The sequence below is a fragment of the Vidua macroura genome, chromosome 16 (genome assembly GCF_024509145.1).
Source record: "Vidua macroura isolate BioBank_ID:100142 chromosome 16, ASM2450914v1, whole genome shotgun sequence".
Classification (NCBI taxonomy): Eukaryota; Metazoa; Chordata; class Aves; order Passeriformes; family Viduidae; genus Vidua; species Vidua macroura.
In genome coordinates this window covers 12,962,820-12,982,409 of record NC_071586.1, presented here as the reverse complement: position 1 = coordinate 12,982,409, position 19,590 = coordinate 12,962,820, and the positions used below count along the sequence as shown (strand labels likewise).

At 40.9% G+C, this 19,590-nt stretch overlaps 1 protein-coding gene across 1 annotated transcript in view; it reads right to left on the bottom strand.

Annotated features, from left to right (window-relative positions):
• Window positions 1-19,590, bottom strand: part of SDK1 (sidekick cell adhesion molecule 1) — a 383,954-nt gene that overhangs the window by 148,261 nt on the left and 216,103 nt on the right. Inside the window, exons 6-7 of the mRNA XM_053992256.1 lie at window positions 5,863-5,974; window positions 4,706-4,896 (exon numbers count right to left, since the gene is read on the bottom strand). Of these exons, the coding sequence (XP_053848231.1) occupies window positions 4,706-4,896; window positions 5,863-5,974 (303 nt within the window). The remainder of the gene's footprint in view (window positions 1-4,705; window positions 4,897-5,862; window positions 5,975-19,590) is intronic.

The following is a 19,590-nucleotide window of genomic DNA, read 5'->3' as shown; positions in this document are numbered from 1 at the left end:
TTCCAAAGAATATAATGTGCCAGACACAAGTCCCCACACATGGCAATTTTTAGGAATTACAGTAATCTGCCAGTATCAGGTCAAGCATTTAAATTTTTTGGAAATTGTCAAATCACAGTAGTTAGAACAGGGAAGGACCCATTACTCCAAGTTCACCCTGCTGGCATTTTGGTGTGTGGCAACGAGAGGGGTCACAGCCCACGTTAGGCTGAAAGAAACAGACACTGCATTGTTCAGATATTGTTTTGGTGTTTGACTGATCTTCACTAAAATGTCAATTAGAAGCAAAGGGGGGAAATAGTATTTGAATATAAATGGTGTTTTTAATAGTTGTTGAGGGTTTTGGGGTTTTTTTCCACTCCAGACATCACTGGAAAGACGTGTCTCAGAAAAGCCCTTGGGAGCCTGCAAAATTTGATCCTGTTGTAACTTCCCCTGTGCATGGTTACATGGTCACTGATTTTAGCATTCAAAAGATAGCAGTCAGCATCCATTACATACCCTTCAAGCTGCACTGGAGATGTGTGACCTAATCCTAGATACACACATGAAAGTCAGAAAGAACAGAGAAAGCCCCAGGGGCTCCTCCAAAGCTGAAATTCCTGAATCTCTCAGAAACTCAGAGCTGCATATTTAAGAGGGAAATTGAGCCTTCAACATGGAAGTCTTCCTCCAGCATTACCATAAACTAATTTATTTGGTGAATATCTTCTAAAGGAAGAGGAACTGGAAGCTTGACAGCCCCTTGTAGGTACAAAGTCTGTAACTCCAGACAAAAGATCAGACTGGCCATGCTGGGAGAGAAGCCCCATTGTGGATGCAGGTACAGCAGGCTCCTTGGAGCAGGAAGTTTCTTTGCATGAATATCAGGTTAAAACAGAGAGAGATGAAAAGATCCATGTGGTTTCTTGCTACCCCCACTGTGAGCTGCAGTCTGTGTGTTCTGAAATAACAGCCCGGGGAACACATGTCCTGTCCGCAGGGCTGAAAGGAAGAAGAACTTGTTGGGAATATCAGAGACAGAGCTGGGCTGCCCAGAAGTCCCACTGCTTCCCTCTGGGGTAGGTCCTGTTGCATTTAGGCCCAAGGCAGAATGTCTGTGTCCATCTCAGAACCTCTGAGGCTTGACAAATCAAAAGCTGCAAATATTTCTTTCCTTTGAGCCCAAACTGCGATTAGGTGACTCCGAAGACATTTTGTATTATAGTTTCCCTGAAAACTTATTATTTTCTTACACAGTAGATGAACACAGTCATCAGGATCTTCCCTTAAGCACCACACATGAAAAATTATTTCCACTACTTTCAAAGAAGGCATCTGTAGTGTTTCAAAGAGTCTAAGCTGGAGCCACGAGAGCTGCTGTTTCCAGAGGTCTGAGCATGAGGCACTGAAGTGCTCGTAGCTACAGAGGGAAATAACTTCTGCTCTGGCAGTTCTGTGCACACAATGCAAATTCCTGAGCAGCAGAAATGGACAAAGACCTTTCAGCATCTGGACACTCCTGGAGAACAGGGAGGGAGAAGCAGCCCCACAGTCCATGGCAGAGCCCAGCCAGGTGGGCCCTTCAGGCCAACACTGGAACTTCTGTGTTCCTGAGTCCTGTGGTCCCACAGAGCTGAATCCTCCCAAGAAGAAAATAACATGTCTTTTAATGTAGATCTCTGGGCACAAAAAATTCTCCAAAAGAAGGGAAGCCCTCTCCTCTGACTCTGTTTAATTCATTTGTATTCCTTTGGGCAGACCAACAAGGCTTCAACCCTCAGTTCTGTACAACCACTCCTCATGCCAGCCCCTTTTTTCAAATTGTTTTTCTCTTTTTTTTTTTCAGGTTTTACTATCTGACTACATTTAATTTAAAGAGCACTTTGGATTTCATACAGTGGAAGAGTTTGGTTCCCCATTTTTTTAAGCTCCTAAAATTCATAATTTCCCGTAGAACAATCACTTAAGAAATGACTATTGCCATTTGTCACTAAAACTTGCAGAAGTGGAGCAAAAGAATTTAAGATTATCTCAGCTTTCAAATTGGTTTGTTCATGGGAAGACTCTTTAAATTACTTAATCTTCACTCTGTTAGTGATAAAACAAATGTGCTCTTATCTAATCTGCAACAAATCTTTCCCAAACTGTTACTCTGCCAAGCGAGGAACATGATACCCTTTAAAAATTTATAACAACTGCAGCTAATAAAACCAAGGTTTGGAACCACCTCAGTTTATCTTTTCTGGAACAATATGAAGATGTCAGGGAGCTCTTTGCCACATTCAGAAGAAAAGTGCAGCAACTAGAGGAGTTTCTTCTTGTTTATACAGTACTACTCTAATACATTGGAGATTCAGATTTCTTCAATATTATTGTGGCTTTAATTTACAGACTGAGATATATTCTCAGAAACATCCAGAAAAACTTCTGAGATAATACGGTACGTCACAAATAATAATTTGAGTAGATCCTTTGTGCTAGGTTCCACTGCCTTCTAATAGAGCTCTGAGCCACACTCAAATTACGTGACTTAGCTGGAAAAGTCAAGGACTGATATATTTGGAAAAAAACTTTGATTAACTCACTGTTTGTGACATCTTTGATGCATCTTTTTATTGTTACCCCTGTTCTACCTGTTAATAGCAAAATATTTTTCTCTCTTGATCCACAGAAGCTCTCACAGATATGCTGTTGAAGGGGTTGCATTTGATTTCTTCCATTCTGCAAACAAACCTCTTCTTTTAAGCCAATTTCCTTCTTCTGTTAGTTGAGACCCCTCATTAAGTCCATGCTGTGTTATTCTCCCAAGAAGTACAGCTCATTATCAGCTCCCAGTCTACACATCCACACTACAAATATTTTATGCATGCAAATGGACAAGCATTCCTGATTCTCTCTAAGTACTGCCCCCATGGACTAGGAGAGATACACTGCAGAAAGCCTTAGGTTTGAATCTTGTCTGCACTTTCCTCTAGAACCCGTCCCTTGACTAATTAAATGACAGCCAGATCCATCCAAGAATTCTAAAGCTGAATATAAGTTATGCATTAACTACTAATCCTTTGATTTGGCTCCCTGTTTAGAATTAGAGATCCATCCTGCAAGCTCAAGAAACTCATAAATAAAGAAATCTATCAGGCTTTGCTGACACGTTGAGTAAACACCTGCATCTGAAGTGTCGTGTTCCATCAGAAGGAAATAAAAGTAATTGGTAACCAATTTGTTTCTGCTTTCTTTCATCTGCTTGTTCTTACCTACAGACCTTTTCATAACTTCATTCCCTGACAGCCTCCTAAAACCGGATAGGAAATAAATAAAACATTTAAAAATAAGAGAGCAGGTAAGCTACTAAAGCACTGCTAGTTTAATATGATTCCCCAGTGATTATTTTTCAGTTTTATTGTAACTGTATTTAAGAATCTTTTACATAAACCACGAGGCTGCTTTAAGTATTGCATTAGGCTGCATCTGACATCACAGCAACAAAGGCAAACCAGCTACAACAAAATCTTATGAATAAGGAAGAGTTTAAACAAAACCTATAAATAAGTGAAATCCATCTCTGCTCCTTAAAGGGAAGATAATAACTCCAAGGACCAGAGGGCAAGGAAAGAGACCGGAACCAAACTTTGTCCAGCAGGTAATAAATATAACAAACACACAGTGCTCTAAATGAATCCAGAATGGAGCTTTGCAGAGGGAAGAGCTGCTTTCTCACTTAACAGCAGCTACTACAAATTGCTTTAGCAGAATACAAATCATGCAGCAGTCTTCAAAATTGTATTTTCAGAAGGCTCAAAGATGCAAAGAATCATGGGCTGCATTCCCTCTGCAAAGCTCCAGGAGTGCATGCGCCTAAACCCTGAGCAACACCGAGACTGCTGGCACTGCCAGGGCTCCAACCTCCCCACGACACTCCCACAGATAAAAGCTTGACTTTACACAATCATGTCTCGCTGAAAACATCTCAGTGTCCCTTGTCTAAACCACCTCTTTCAGTCTAAAAGTCCTAAACCACTCCACGCTGTGTGCAGTGTGCTAATGTGCAGAATTTCATCAGACATGCCAGGAACCACCATTTCCAAATTCCAACCTACAGCAACACTCGGAGAGGAGGTGGTGGTGGAAACAGGCAGGGAAAGGGCAGCAATGTCCCCTTTAACAGCATTAATTCCAAAGTTTCCCTGGGAGCTGGAGGTCCAGCAAACAGAGCTGCTTTAATGGCATTTCCTTCCCTGTCCTGCAGCCTCGGCAATGCTCTGTGCCTGCAGAACGTCCTTGGCCCCCAACTGGCACCCGCAGCACACGAGGCACAGGAGTGCTCCTAAAAGCCTTCTTGCAAAGATACAGGCACTTGACATATGAAAACTGGACGTAAGCAAGGCAGGAGTTAATCAGGATTTGAAACCTAAAAGTCAAGATAGGGAAGCTGCCCATTAAGGATTTTACTACTATATTTCTCAAAATTCCCATTAAATGTATAGTTTCGCAGGGGATTTACAATCACAGCAGTGTTTAAAAAAATCTATTTGATGAATTTATATTAGCAGGGAAGAACGGCTGAATTAATTTGGAAGATAACCCTCCTTCACCTCCTTTGTTCTGTTCTCTGAAGAAAGGTTCAAATGTAAGGTCAATGAAATATTAAGATATCAATTTTATTTCCTATTAGACCTCAGCCCAGAACCTTTTTTACCAAAAAACACATTGCCTCGAGAATTACCCAATATAGAAAGGAAAGCTTTAGCTCTTGCTGGTTCCTCTGTGCTCTCTCTGAGTTTGGCTTCACAGAAGTACATCCCCACATCAGCAGAGGTTGGGTTGGTGATAGTGAGGCGTCTCCCAAAGCTGCTGATGCCACTGGTGATCTTGATTCCATTTCTCTTCCAGGTCACACTCAGCCTCTCAAGAGGTCTGCCAAAAAAATACAAGAATAAAATCATAAAACATATATATTGCAGAATAATCTCTGTGTGCATATATATGTGTTTATACACATGAGGAATATAATATTACAGATTATAAAACATCTTGAAATCTTCCTCTATCCCCAAAACACACTGTTAGAAAGTAAATACATGTATAACTTCTACACATCAAGGACTACAGACTACTCAAGTGGCATTATGCAAGTACAGCTAATTGATACAGCAATAGAACCTAAGTGCTAATAATTTGATTTCTCCAAGCAAAAGGAGTAAATACTGCTATGGGAATCAGCTGCATGGGAAGTGCTTTCATTACAACTCAATTACCAAAACAATATTAATCATATCAAGAACATCTCTGCTCTCAGAGGGGAAAGTAAATCAGTTGATCTTATCACCCAAGGACTTCAACTATTCACTTCCGCTGATATTCAAAACTATTCAAGGCCAGCTAGAAGGAAACATAGGAGGAACGCTGTGAATGCTGTATTACAGTGCATTATGAACAGTTGAGCAATAATCACTGCAAAATGAGAATGCCTGAAAAAATTACTTCATAGGAGATCCTCACTAAATTTAAATTACTGAGAAGCACCAACTGTTCAACAGCATCACCTCTGCTGTTGATAGGCAACAGCTGAAATATTATTAACCCTCACCATATTTTTTTCTTTAAGATAATGTCTTCTGCTTGAATAGCACTTCTTTTCCTTTCTATGTGAGGACCAGGTGGGAAAGCACCCCTGCCTGACCCTCACTTGGCCAGAAAAAATCAATAGGTTTAATTCAGTAATGTTGGACAAACAAGATCACTCATAAGGTCGCTCTGAAGAGTGAGCACCCTTCTTCAATCTCCAAATTATTAACAACAAAAAAAAAATGAAAATAACATCCTCTGTCCTGCTCTAGGGAGGACAGAGCCCCAGTGAGAGCTGTGGAGGTGTTGCCATACCTGGCGTTGGCCACGCACTCCAGGGTGGCCTCGCTGCTCCCCGACACCACGCTGGTGTTGTGCGGGCGGATGACCATGGCGGGAGCCGCGCTGTCCGAGGGGCTGCTGGCACCTGCAGGGGCACAGACACACCTGGTGAGGCCCCAGTGACAGCCAGGGCTGTGACAGCCAGGGCTGTGACAGCGAGGATGCCACCTTGCAGGCACTGCTGCAAACGTCACCCTTCAGCCTCAGCCAGGTTTACATCTCCAGGGGCGTTCCCTGCGCGGTTCCAACCAACCCAGCACTAAAACCCCACAACTCCCAAGAACTGGCCCCTGCCCTCCATCCAGGAATATTCTCAAAGACAGAGCAAATAAATTAAGCATCCTAAAGGTTTTCTACTGTTGAGCACTTTTATTTTTATCAAACACTTGCTGACTTATATTTTTAAGACCTTTTCATGTTTTGTTTAATCTTACCCCTTCCACACCATTTCAAAAGAGTCTGCCAATACTCATGTTAGTTCTTTAAAAAGATTTTACACACTGGGGAACAAATATAAAATTAACAAAGCAGCATATCACAGCAACTTCAATCCCCTTTTCTTATCAGGAAAGTAAATAACCCAAATCTGTTACTCTTTTGTGAAGCTTCATACTGTAAATAATTTAGCTTATGCAACAGTCAGCAGACACTTAAAAAATGGTAAAAAGGCAGCTTGTAAATTTTCTCTGTATGCATTTAGTAAGTGAATTAAAATATCCATGTATTCATAGGTACTTTGCTTCAAGCAACTCATTTGGGAAAGAAAAATTAGCTATTTTTTAGCTTGAATAACACAGTAATAAAATTTTCAAAGATACGGAAACCAATAAACAAATTACAGGGAAAAGTAATGAAAATAAAACTAGACTGATGGAAAAGCAAGCCAGTTCATCAAATGTTTTCTGCACAGGAGGCTAGTCCATGCCCATTAAGCAGCATGGGAAACTGGGAAATGCAAGGTATGGACCCTAAAATTTAAGGTAATGCCCTAAAGAACAGAAAATGGTCAGAAGACTGTTTGCTTAAATCATACCCAGCAGGCCAAAAGCCATTTGACCTTGAATTTTAGTTGTTGGATGGACAAAGGCTTTGGTCATGGGGCTCAGAAAATTCACAAGGTTAGCAGATCTCTCAATGACAAATCCTTTACCTTTAGATGCTTTTCTAATTGACAGCAGGTAGTGTAATACAGGAGATGGAAGTGTGGATCATCATTTTAAAATTGAAAGAATACCACCCACACTTCTGAATAAATTCAAGCATTCAAGAATAGTACTTAAAGAGTAAGCAGATATTTATTTCTTCCCCTAAATATGCTCTGTCAATCTGACACAGCATCTCTATGAAGCACACACAGGATCTCAAAACACAAGCTGTTGGTAGCTTTTACACCTCCTCACCAACATTCCTGGAAATACGATGCCATTAGGTAGCAAATCTATTTTCTAAGATTTCCATGCTGGTCTTATAGGTATTCATGGCAGAAATTTTCCAGTTAGTAATTTTAAAGAATCAAACAAAAACAAATAAAAAACCCCAGAAAACAAGAGCTGATGATCAGATTAGAAGCTGGTTACTGATGAGAAGAAATAACCTCAGCAACACTGCTCCCCACAACTTCGGCCCAAGATGAAGGTTTACAACAGTGAATGCTAAAACATCAACAAACCAGTGACTAATTTGGCAGTAATCATTCCTTATCTCCACCTGGAAGAGAGGAAAACCACTTGTGTCGCTTATCAGCTCTCCACTAAAACCAGACAAGGAGGAGAGAAGTCGTCTTTGTTGTCACCCCCATCACCCACATGAGTGGCCCTGTGTGCACCCAGCAGAAAGGAAAGGAAATAAAAGTGCACATTCCTCATCCTGCGACCAGGAAAAGGCAGAGATTTCTTAGTGACTGTAACAAAAATGTAAACAAAGCATGTGTTTATTGTTATTTTGTACCATTCCTGAAACAAACTTATTAAAAGCAGGCTCCTGCTAAAGGTTGAGAGTGAACTGATACTGATGTGACACGGAGGGATCATCAAAAGGGTCAGAACTTGGATTCCCAGGAATGCACCTATAAAGGTCAGCTATGGACATAAGAGGCATATAGAGAAAACAACAAAATTTCCAAGTATTACCTAAAAAGTATGGAGGTAGCATGAATATTTCTATTTTATATTCAAAGACAGCTCAAGTTTCCCTTTGCAGCACTAAGAAACTCCTTCCCATAACTCACTCTGGCCCCAGTCTTGCCAAATCAAGCTCCACAGGGACATTCCCTTTGCAGAGGGCAGTTTGCAGCTTTGTTTTAAGGCTAATTAAAACAAAGGAGAATCTTGTTTTACTTGAGAGTAAAAATCTCAATAGGGCTGTAACTTGGGATCTGTGCCTTTCAGAACTTCATCCTTTTGTAAGAAATCCACAGGTTGGAGTATCAGAGTAGCCAAGATCCTAATGGAGATAAGAAACATTGGGATTTTGGATGATGAGATGTGGCAGATCAGCTTTCCATCAGGCTGGGGAAGGCAGAGAGTTATTGCAAACAATCAGATAATGAACAGCTACCCAGACTCCCCAAGTTTCTCATCCTGCCTGTCAATAAAGCCACTCCATCCTTCTCCTGCCTCCACATGCAGCACACAGATGTGATTTTGCTTGACTGATGCTACACAAAAATCCAATGCAGAATGTCATTGTTAGTAAACAGACATTTTCTTTTAAAATCCTCTGTCAAAAACAATTGAATTTTTCTCCTTTTCACTGTTCCTTTTTTTACTTCATCAGATTTTTGTTGGCTGAGCTTTCTAGCACTTTGCTGTTTCTGGCTTTTCATCACCTCTTCTTTCTCTTCCTCCCCTCCCTCAGCTTCTCTACATTCATCTCTGGCCATTTCCCCCCCTTTTTTCTATCCCATGATCCCCTAAAGATGTTTCCCACTATTTAAGAACTGCTCAATTTCTGATGTATCCTTTAATTTAATGATTGAACTTCAGCTTCTCTGAAGGAAATATTAAATACACTGAAATGGGGAAGTAATACAAATGCACACAGGAACAGAGCTACAGTGAGATGAATCCACTAGCAGGGGACCACCATTCCCAGCTAAATTCTACCTTTTTGGAAAGCAAATACTTCTTTCCTTCCCACCTGCTTTCTGAACCCTCCTCTCAGCTACAAAAGCAAAACAGCATTAGGGAAAAACACTGACCCCAGAAGTGCAGCCAGGGGATGCCTCCCTATCAGACATAATCAGTCTGGGGGGAACCTGTGGGAAGCTGCAGAGACAAGGCTGAGTGACACAGAAAAACACTTAAGGGATGTGCTCTTAATCTGATTTTAGCCCTTAATAGGTGACTGGACAGAAGGACTGCCACAGGCAAGAGTCCTAATCCAGCAGGGACTGTTATCTGAAAAAGAGCTCACACTGCTTTATTTTCCTTTCTATCCATTATAGCCACTGCACTCCCAGCATTTCCAATCTTCCCTTTGCTTCTAAACTTTCTCGTTTATCACTGTCTGAGCCATTACCAAGATATTCAAGGTCCCAGCACCTGCAGGGCCTTCAGGACTGACCCCAAACAGTTTTTGAAGCAAGACTGTGGGAACACCAAAGATTTGGACTTGGGGCAGGAGGGAGTTTGTCCTCCAGCCCTCCAGTGGTTGCCATCCCCAGCTGCTCATGGAACAGTTCAACTGCTGCCATTTGCAGCCCAAGATATTTAGGTAAATTTGCATTCATATTATGTTTTCCATATTAAACCTTTTTTTTTTTTTTTTTTTTTTTTAAGAGACAGAAAAAGAGGGGAAAAAAAAGAGACAACAGAAAATGGAAAGAGATGATCTGGGGTTTTTCCTGTCCCTTTGAACATAAACTCCTCTCCAGACTGTGGAATTCAGGAATCTGGCAATCTCCCACAAATAAACTGAGAGAAGAAGAAAGAAAGAGTGAACAACTTTTGCACGGTCTGTTTGTTTTTATCACCTGTGGCTGTGAATGTCTGCACATCACTGAGCCTGCTGAACTTCTCCCTCCCTCCTCCTGCCTGATCAGGAATGAAACCCATCCAAGGCCTAACACTGATTTCTTTTTTTAAGTACTGATGAGCTGTAGAATTTTCATCTGTTATTTAAATACAGTAATTATGTACACTGCCCTATCATCTCTGCAAAGACAGTATTTTTATCTCTGTACATATATTGACATGTAAGGTGCAGGGAATTTGAAATATTGTAATTTACAGTTTATAAAGATCCCAGACCTTATCAAAGCCACTTCAGATGCTTAATTTTCCCAACAGAACTGAAATCTCACCCAGGCCAGATGACTGGAGACACAATAGGTTCTTTCCCCTTCAGAAATGCATAAACATTAAGTTCTTCCCCAGATTTTACATTATGACATGCAAAGTTTATCTATGTCTGTATTTGCAGTGCAGAATATTAAGTGTATAACTTCAATGGGTGCTCAAATTCATGTGACAGAGATACGAGGTAAGCCAGCCTCAATAGAAATGGAAAGAAACTATTTATCTCCTGAAAAGAAGTAATAGTTTGAGTTCAGACTTGAGCACAACAATAAGGTTTATTTTTGAGGCTTGTTTATAGGTCCTAACCCTCTGAAGAAGCTTAATCCAAACAAGGTGACCATGAGCAGGAGGAGGGGGAGGATTGTCCAAATAATCAAGAGCCTGGAATGTGAGGTTGGCTGCACCTCATCCCTACCCTCACTGTAAATTACTGCAAAACTGCTCCATGTCCAAAGAAGAAGGGATCCCACAGGCATCAGTACCCAGAAATAAATTTACTTATTCATATTCTGAAATTTGTCGATGTGAGAAAAATGCTCCACAGAAGAGATCACCAGTACCCTACCCTCAAGATAATAGAGAAATTGAGTATTTGAATAGAACTTTCAAGAGTTATCATGAGAGAAAAATATTACAAAACTTTCACCCTAAAGTTCCCACAGACGTCCAGGCTTGCACAGGATGCAGAAATGCCTTGGTAATTACTCTGCAGAATACATGCAAAGCTTCATTTTATCAAATTATGGATACCCCTATTAGAAAAAAGCAGGACAAAAGAGTCCAACACAAATAGCAAAAATATTACATCTAGTACAACATTATGGCATCAGGAATGTGCAATCTCTGCCTGGGACACAGAATATGAGAAGAGAGGAGAAATGACAATCACAAGACTGCTCGAGGGGGAGAGAAAAAAACCAACCTTACAAATACAAAGTACCTGATGGAACACACCCCCTGTTGCCAGGTACAGCCTGCAGATGGTTTGAATTATGAACCCAGAGTGGATTAATGCCCCTTTCCCTCTCCAGTACAAGACACACAACAGGAACTGGATCCTGATCAATAATAGATTCATTTCCCTTCCCCTTCGGAGCAAAAGATGCACAACAGGAATTGGAGCCCGATCAACAGAAAAGCAAATGCTGACAACCACCTGCAGGCACCAGAGAAAACATCATGCAATTAATGAAAAGAAAGTGTGTTCTCAATCATAAAGCCATGTCCAAACCAGGTCTATTGGTTCCCTGCTTATTAGAGTGATTCTTAAGAGCTGATACAATAAAAGAGCATTAAGGTAACCAAAATTACTGTTTGAGTTTCCCACTTTGACCCTAGCAAGGACTATTTATTTTCAAGAAAAGGGAAATATGATGCTGCTGTCACTGCACAGGTCTCTGCTCTGACTTCTAGACATAAAGAAAAATAATAGAGACTTTCCCATGAGGCTTCTTGGTCACATTTGTTTAGTTTGATGAAGAACATAAAAACTCCAGATGGGTTTTTTTTTGAGCCAACGATACATTACAATTACAAAATAATTACAATTACAAAATAATTAGCAAACTAATAGTGAGGAGTTGGTATAACAAGAATGATGGCTTTTCAGGACCAAAGAATGTCTTCAGACTCCTCAAAAAAGTAAGTATTAACATAATTTATTTAATTTTTGAGAACCCAGACTGTAGACCTAAAAAAGTAAGTAAGGAGCAACATAAAAAACACTTAATTTTGTAGATCAAATTTATAGGGAAGAAACAGCCTAGTTGTTTAAATTAATCACAGCAAGTGAATTCTTCTATATCCAGCCCTCATCTTGAACCAGACACCAAACATCACAACATATGAATAAAACACCAGATATGAAAGAGATTTACAAAACCCAAGCAAAACAAGTGAATGATCTAGGTCAGTTGTATTTATTGACTCATTACACTCTTGTCACTGTGACTATGCTTTGTCCACATCAGAACAAACACAGGATGCATTTCCACTGTAAGAAAAGTTAAAAAAAATAAAATTAAACAAAGGTGAATAAAATAATAAGACTCAGAACAATATAGAGTAAGTAGATCCCAGGTTAAATATCCAGAGTTTGAGGAGGGATATGGTAAAGGAACAATTAGAAAAGATTTCATCAGCACCTGTTGAGGAAGTCTTGCAATAAATTCATTTTTCCTGAATTGCCCGTGTCATAAAGACTGAGAACCTCCCCTCCCCCCTGGGCCTGTGGGATTGTCTGAATATGTCATAAAGACACCTCTGAAGCATTTAACTTCAAAAAAACAAAGTTACCCACAGAAATTAACCCCTACATGTGGTGATTCCACCAGCCCAGATCCTTTTTTGGCTGGAAAGCTTCCTAAAGCTTTTCTGCTCAACCTGCTACAAACACTCCTAATCCCCAGCTTCAATGGCCACTGCACCCTGTTAGTTCTTCTGCCAGAGCTGTCCTTTATCGTTTTCCAGAGCTGCTCTCTCCCTCTGAGATGTTTACATCCCAAAGCATTTACAGAAAGCAATCCTATTCTTTCACAGCCTTCATTTTACCAAGTGAAACAAGTAAAACTTGTCTTGCCTGGAAGGATTCACTGAAAAACACACAAAAGATGAGGAGCAAGGGTAAAAATCCAAGCCAGTATCACTCTATAAATGCCTCCAAATGTTTAAACAACTAACAGCCACGTTTTAAACAGCTTTCCCCCCACCTTTGTAAGGACTTTCACACAGACTGCAAGTGCTGTTAGTTTTAGCCCTAGGGAAAGATTAATGGAGAACTCAGTTCGAGCCAGAAGACAATTTATACCCCTTTGTCTATAGATAGTCCAGTGAAAAGGAAATTTATATATTTTATTGGATAAAACTGAGTGTAAAACACGGTTGAAAAGATCTAAAATCTTATAGAGAGTTCTTAGGGTCTACCTCAGGGCACAATGAGAGGCTGGGGCCTAAAAACAGTTGATTTAAGGATGGAAAACGTATTTCTGTAACCAACAAAGTGGCCCAGGAGAGGCAGCAAGGCCAGGATGGTCCATGGTGACACAGTCCCTCCAGCCTGTCTTTCACCATTTCTGCTCTGAATACAGGGACTGAGATGGGAGATGTGGCTTTTTTCTTGATTTTCCTCTCTTTCTACAGATCATTAAGTGCAGGTGACCCAGCAGCTGCTATTTGGGGGGTGAATTCCTCTTTTTTCTACTTCCTGAGGTCTACAGACCCACTTTGTATTACAGAACCACCTCAGAAATAGATTTCTAGCATTGTCCCATGTAGATTTAAGGAAATGAAACCACTGCTTAGTTACACAGCTCCCTGTGAATCAGCAGCTAAATTCAAAAGCAGACCAAATTTCTGCTCCAACACTCTGCAATTCCCTTCTCACAACTCCTCGTGCAGAAAGAGCAATTTGGAAGTTCAGTCTCTGTCACTGACCTGACCTTCCCCCATGCACAGTGAGGGGCTTCTTTCTGCCTGGAAACTTATCATCCAGCACATCATTAGAGCTTTTAACATGAAAAAATATCTAGCCTCAAGCTATTCCAGCTAAAGAACACTCAGGTGGCTTTTCAATTCACCAGATAGCTTTAATACCAGCTAAATAAGTGGATAGAGTGTGTAATCTTATTCAACAGCAGTTAAAAGGGGGAAAAATATCCATGGTCTGGCAGTGGAATCTATTAGCCTCAGAGTCATCTTCAAAGAGATGCAGGAGGCAAAAAGGCAGAGCAGCTGCACTGCAGCCAGGGCCCACAGCCTTTGGCTTCCCATGGAACCACAGAATTCCAGAATGGTTTGGGTGGGGAGAGACCTTAAATCCCATCCAGTGCCACCCCCTGCCATGGCAGGGACACCTTCCCCTATCCCAGGTGCTCCAAGCCCTGTCCAGCCTGGTCTGGAACACTTCCAGGGATCCAGGGGCAGCCACAGCTTCTCTGGGAACCTGTGCCAGGGCCTCCCCACCCTCACAGGGAGGAATTTCTCCCCAATATTCCATCTATCCCTGCCCCCTGGCAGTTTAGAGCCATTCCCCCTTGTCCTGGCACTCCAGGCCCTTCCCAGCTCTCCTGGAACCCTTTCAGGCACTGGAAGATGCTCCAATCCTCCCCAGAGCCTTCTCTTCTCCAGGCTGAACAACCTCAAATCTCTCCCAAAACACGGCTATGTTTAAGAAGACTTAAAAATAACTCATTAGTGGGAATTACTTTTAAGAGGCTGTATATTTTTACGATCTACTTTAGTGCATTGCATGAGAAGCATCCTTTTAACCATAAACAGACCCACGTTTGGCAGGAGGAAACAGGTTCGAGGGGCCTGGCAGTGGTTGCAGGGGTTTCTGCAGCACAAGGTAGGACTCACTTTCTCCTAAGGACTAAATTTTAAGATCTTGCAGCCTCAGTGCTTCACACACCTGGATATTTACCATTTGCTTTCTTAATAATGGGAAATTTAAGTTAATAAACCATACAATCAGTAGCTGGATGTTAAATAAACCAAACCTGTCACTTAATAATCATGTCTACAAATGCAAATTCAGTGGTGAGATGAGCTGAAAGGAGAAGGGAAGGAGGAAAGCTGAGCTGGGGACGTGGCTGTGTCACAGGGATCAGGGAGCTGCTGCCATTTCAGGGGCAGCAATTCTCACCAGCAGATCTTGCTTTAATGTCAAGCAGCAGCAGAGAGAGAGAAATGGGAGATAATAAAATGCTGCTTTCTATTTACAAATATGTCTTTGCACATGGCTTCATGTTAGGATTTTTTATAAACGCAGTTCTTAACTCCTTACTTTGACACAACTAAAATCACACAACTGAGAGCCTACTTTTGCTTTTTCTTACTTTTAAGAAGTTTAAACTCTTCCTCTTAGAAATGAAAGAGTGGTAACAACTTAAGAAGAGAATCTCATCTATCCTTCACTGGACTTAAATAAAGAAAAGCATTTGCAGTGACTTTGGGGGAAATTCTTTATGAAATACCATCAACAATTTATTTTACGACAACAATAATGGAAGCACTATTTTCAGAGGAAATATTTAAGATTAAATATGCTCTGTGGAGCATAAAGCAGATATGTACAATTGATCACATGTGAGTTCCCAAGATCTATTTCTCTGTAGCAGTTTTTAAATGAACCTGATATTGTGAAGCATTACATGGGAAGCAGAGACTTGTGTACACAGGCTGATCACAGAATCCCAGAATGGTTTGGGTTGGAAGGGACCTTAAAGCTCATCCACTTCAGGGACACCTTCCACTGTCCCAGGCTGCTCCAAACTCCATCCAGCCTGGCCTTGGACACTTCCAGGGATCCAGGGGCAGCCACAGCTTCTCTGGGCACCCTGTGCCAGGGTCTGCCCATCCTCACTGGGAAGAATTTCCTCCTAGCTTCCTATATAATCTAAATCTCTTTTCTTTTAGTTTAAAAGAGTTCAATAGTTTATATGCTCTTCACAATGAATGGTGGAGCTTTTCTGTCACAGATATTTGGGGCAAATGTCCAGGCCACCACCTGGGACCCATTCCCACACTCTTAAAAAACACTCAGCCAAAGCCCTGCAAGTCAATTTTTGCAGGTGGTGGATAAGCAAAGTGTGGGTCAAAGCTTTCTCCAGAAAATCCACTCTAAGAACTGAGATTAAAACTTGCCACATATAGACATAATTTGAACTTTAAAAGAAATAAAAAAAACCCTAGCAATTTTAACAGCCTCAGATCCCAGATACCACAGTTCATGAAGGCTTAAAGGAGAGCAATTCTACAGAGAGGATAACACTGAAATAAACAGGCATTCTTGGTTTCCCTCATTGAACTTAACTCTTCAAACCCAGATGCACTCACTGAGCAGCATTTTAAGCTCAAGGTCAGATCTTGCTGCATTGTATTTTTATATATTTATACACACACATCTGAGAAACATGTTTTGGGATCCAGATTGCTACCTTGCTCCCAAAGGTCTGTTATTTCCAAATCTTTACATAAAGAGAACAGATCAGAAAAACAAGAAGATACCCCACAGCCTTCTTCCAGCAGCTAACTCAACCAAACATATGGAATGACTTGTCAAAATAATATTTTGAGAAATAGGTTATCAGGGGCCTCAGGTCCACTCCATATGGTCTAAAGTTCTCCATCCCCCTGACCATATCATGCTACTTCTCCACTGTCTTCTATAAAGGGAGACAATCCCTAATAAAAGTAGAGTTGTTCAGGTCACATACATTCAGAACCAAATAAAATTTCATTTATAATATTTATAGTACTGTAAAATAATTTGAAGAAACGGGACAAAGCCATGCACACAGCAGAGCTCAGAATCCACAGAAATATTTTTCTAACAAAAGAAAGTTTTGTTGCCATTTTCTAGAACAGATGTTTTTTTAAGTGCAGCTTCCCTTTTGCAGTCTTTGTGATTATCAATCTTTGGTTACGTTATAATATAGGGTTGCTTCAGACTTCATCAGGGAGAAAAATACACATTGCTGCATTTCTTCTGTCACAAGAATAAAACAACTCTGAAAGCAAAGAATGTTCTGAAAGATCAAACAATAACCCAGCTAAAGAAAGTCTACAAATGTATCCATTCAAAAATAATTCCACAGATGGATAAGCATTTAATTTTCTGAAGTGAGAATAAACCAGCCTCTCTCTTTTCTGGGATGTGGAACGGGGTTTTGGACCTACCTATTTATACCCAGTACACAAATGCTGCTCAGAGAATGCTGCAAGTCCTCTAAAAAGAAATCAAAAGGAAAGTTATTACTCCAGGCTCTTTGTTGGTGTTGCTGCAGTCTGGGTAGTGCCAGCATTGTTAAAAACAAACTGTTGGCTGTACCTTGCTTGGCCTGTACAAATGCTCTTTGCATTAATGTACTTAGGATCTCCTCTCTGCTGTGCCCTGCCAAGAGAAGAGTTGAAGAGTGGGATGTCTTCTCGAAGTTGCATTGACTTCCTGCCCTCTCAGACGAGGGGTGGTCACGGTTTTTGGCTGTGTGGATGGCAAACAGCCTCTCCTGAATATGACAGGGACTCACCACTGTGATAAACACCATAAGCTTATTTCCACAGGGTGCTCTTGACTCCCCAGCTCATCCAAAACTTTGTGTTTCATGCTGCTTCTTATTTGAAAATTTCATCATTATAATATGACACTCGGATGTCACAACAGAATTACAGTTAATAAGGAAAATTAGGGGGAATAAGTGGAAGATAAAGTGGCACATTAGAAAATGCATCATCGTCTGAGACATGAATTTTTATATTGTTGAGGTACAAGTAACTTCTATTTCATTTTGTTTTAAAAAGAAATCAATTCACCCCTAGGTTTAGAAACACTCTGTCACTTCCCAAAATGTCCTTGAGTTGTCAGTTTGAAATAAATTGGCAACGTGTCATTAGGCAGAACACAACCGCATTGTTTCGACTTAATTAACCCATTTTATTCAGATTTGCCCCAAAAATAACCCTAACAATATGATTCTGCTCTCCAGATGGTGATGGGCTGTGTCAGAGCAGAACTATCAGCTGTCGGCTAAACCAGAAATCAAACATTGCAGGGTCCACTTGAAACCCAAAACCTGTAGCTCGCTTTCTCTCCTACACACATCTCCTGAAAGTGCTTACACAGAGCAAGGAAGGATGAATCACTGAAACACACACTCTAAATGCATCTAGAGGAGATTAAAATTACCCCAAGCAGGTAAAACAAAGCTGCCAGGAAGGCAGGCTGGAAGAGCTGGCTGCAGCCAGCACCTGGATCCTGGCTGCTGATGGGGACGCCCAAACACCTACAGCACCAACCTGGCGTTGCCACCTCCTGCTCGGTGACTTCTCTCCAGGTTTTTGGCTGTGGGATTAGTCCTGACACCTCAGTGCATCCACACTCACCTTCAGTGGGAGGAATTACTGAATGAATAAAGCTTGTGCAGTGTCAAAAACTGGTGCTGGCCTCTCTGCAGGCGACTGCCAGCACCCTACCGAGTGTCACGAACTGCTCCATCTCCCTCCCCTCCTTTCTTTCAAAAACGTTATTATAGATAAGAGATTAATGTGTGCCAGACCATTTGGCTATTCAGGAGCAAAAGAATTTTGCAGCATAGACTGAATTTAAGACAATAAAATGTGTTACCTACTGAACCACAAAATCTCTATGAGGACTCAGAAATAGAAGCAGCTTTTTGAAATAAACCATAATCTCTCTGCCCTGTTCCCAAAGTCTGCAACTTCAAACAAAAAGTCCCTGAAAAACACAAAGCCTGGTGATATATAAAAATAAAAGTACAGATGAAGCATTTTTGACATTTCTCTATCACTCTTAAAAATAGTAATAATCTTGAGCTATTGAAGTTGCTGAAAGAAAATAAAAATCAATGTGTTTTCACTTAGCACTTCTGAAAAAGAAAAGGATCACTTGGTATTTCAGCAAAATGCTTTAATGCCACTCTGTAACAGAGCCCACTAGAAGGTGCAAATAAAGCTCTTCTCACCCAAGCATCTACTGCACCCTAGAATTAGGGGCTGGGAAGGGAGCTGGGACAAGGGGGCAGAGCAGGGCAGAGCAGTCCTGCCCCAGGGTTCATAACCTGGGGTGTTCTGGCTCTGGGAACAGCTGCCCCGTGTCCCACACACAAGGCAGGGACTGCAGACATATCTCCTGAGCATTTCATACATTGAATAAAGCAATTTATTTCCCAAACATGAAAACTGCACTGGATTTCTGCTTCCCATGCTTCCCACTCAGCCCCGATCCAGCAAGCAGTGATGCACAAATCTCAGGGGAGTTTTGTTGTTGATCTGGGGGCAGCTTGATTTGATTTTTAATTTTTATTTTAAACAACATGCATGGAAAACATGACAAGCCTCAACTCCAATGTGTACCCAAAGCTCTGCAAATGTGGGCTTCTAAATTTTTCTCTGCATTTCCCAATTGCTGTCTGGTCACATATTTTAGGTGTGCAACCATAGGCAGGACAAAAATTACGAAATTTCTGAGAGACATTGAGAAGCTTCTGCAAATCATTGTTATCTACTCACTTTGAAAATGGTAAATGGCTGAACCTTCCCTCAGCACAGGCAGGGTGGACATAAAATTGTGTATTTTATAGTGAATCACAAGTACCACTCACAATAATTAATAGCAATAGCCAATGTAAAGGAGAAGAAAAAATAGCATGTTGCAAATGAATCTGTTTCTTTTTTCATAAAGGAGAACCAGAGTCACAAAAAGTGCTTTTAAAGAAATGTTTTTAACTGCTAACAATTTTTCTGTTGTTTCTGGTTCTTCTTTGTGCATACAAATGCATGAAATGTAAAACCCAGCAAAGACAGAAAGTGGAAAATTTTAAAAAGCTGATTTATTTCTGTACAAATCCTTTACTCCTACCATTAAAAAGTACAAATTATTACCACT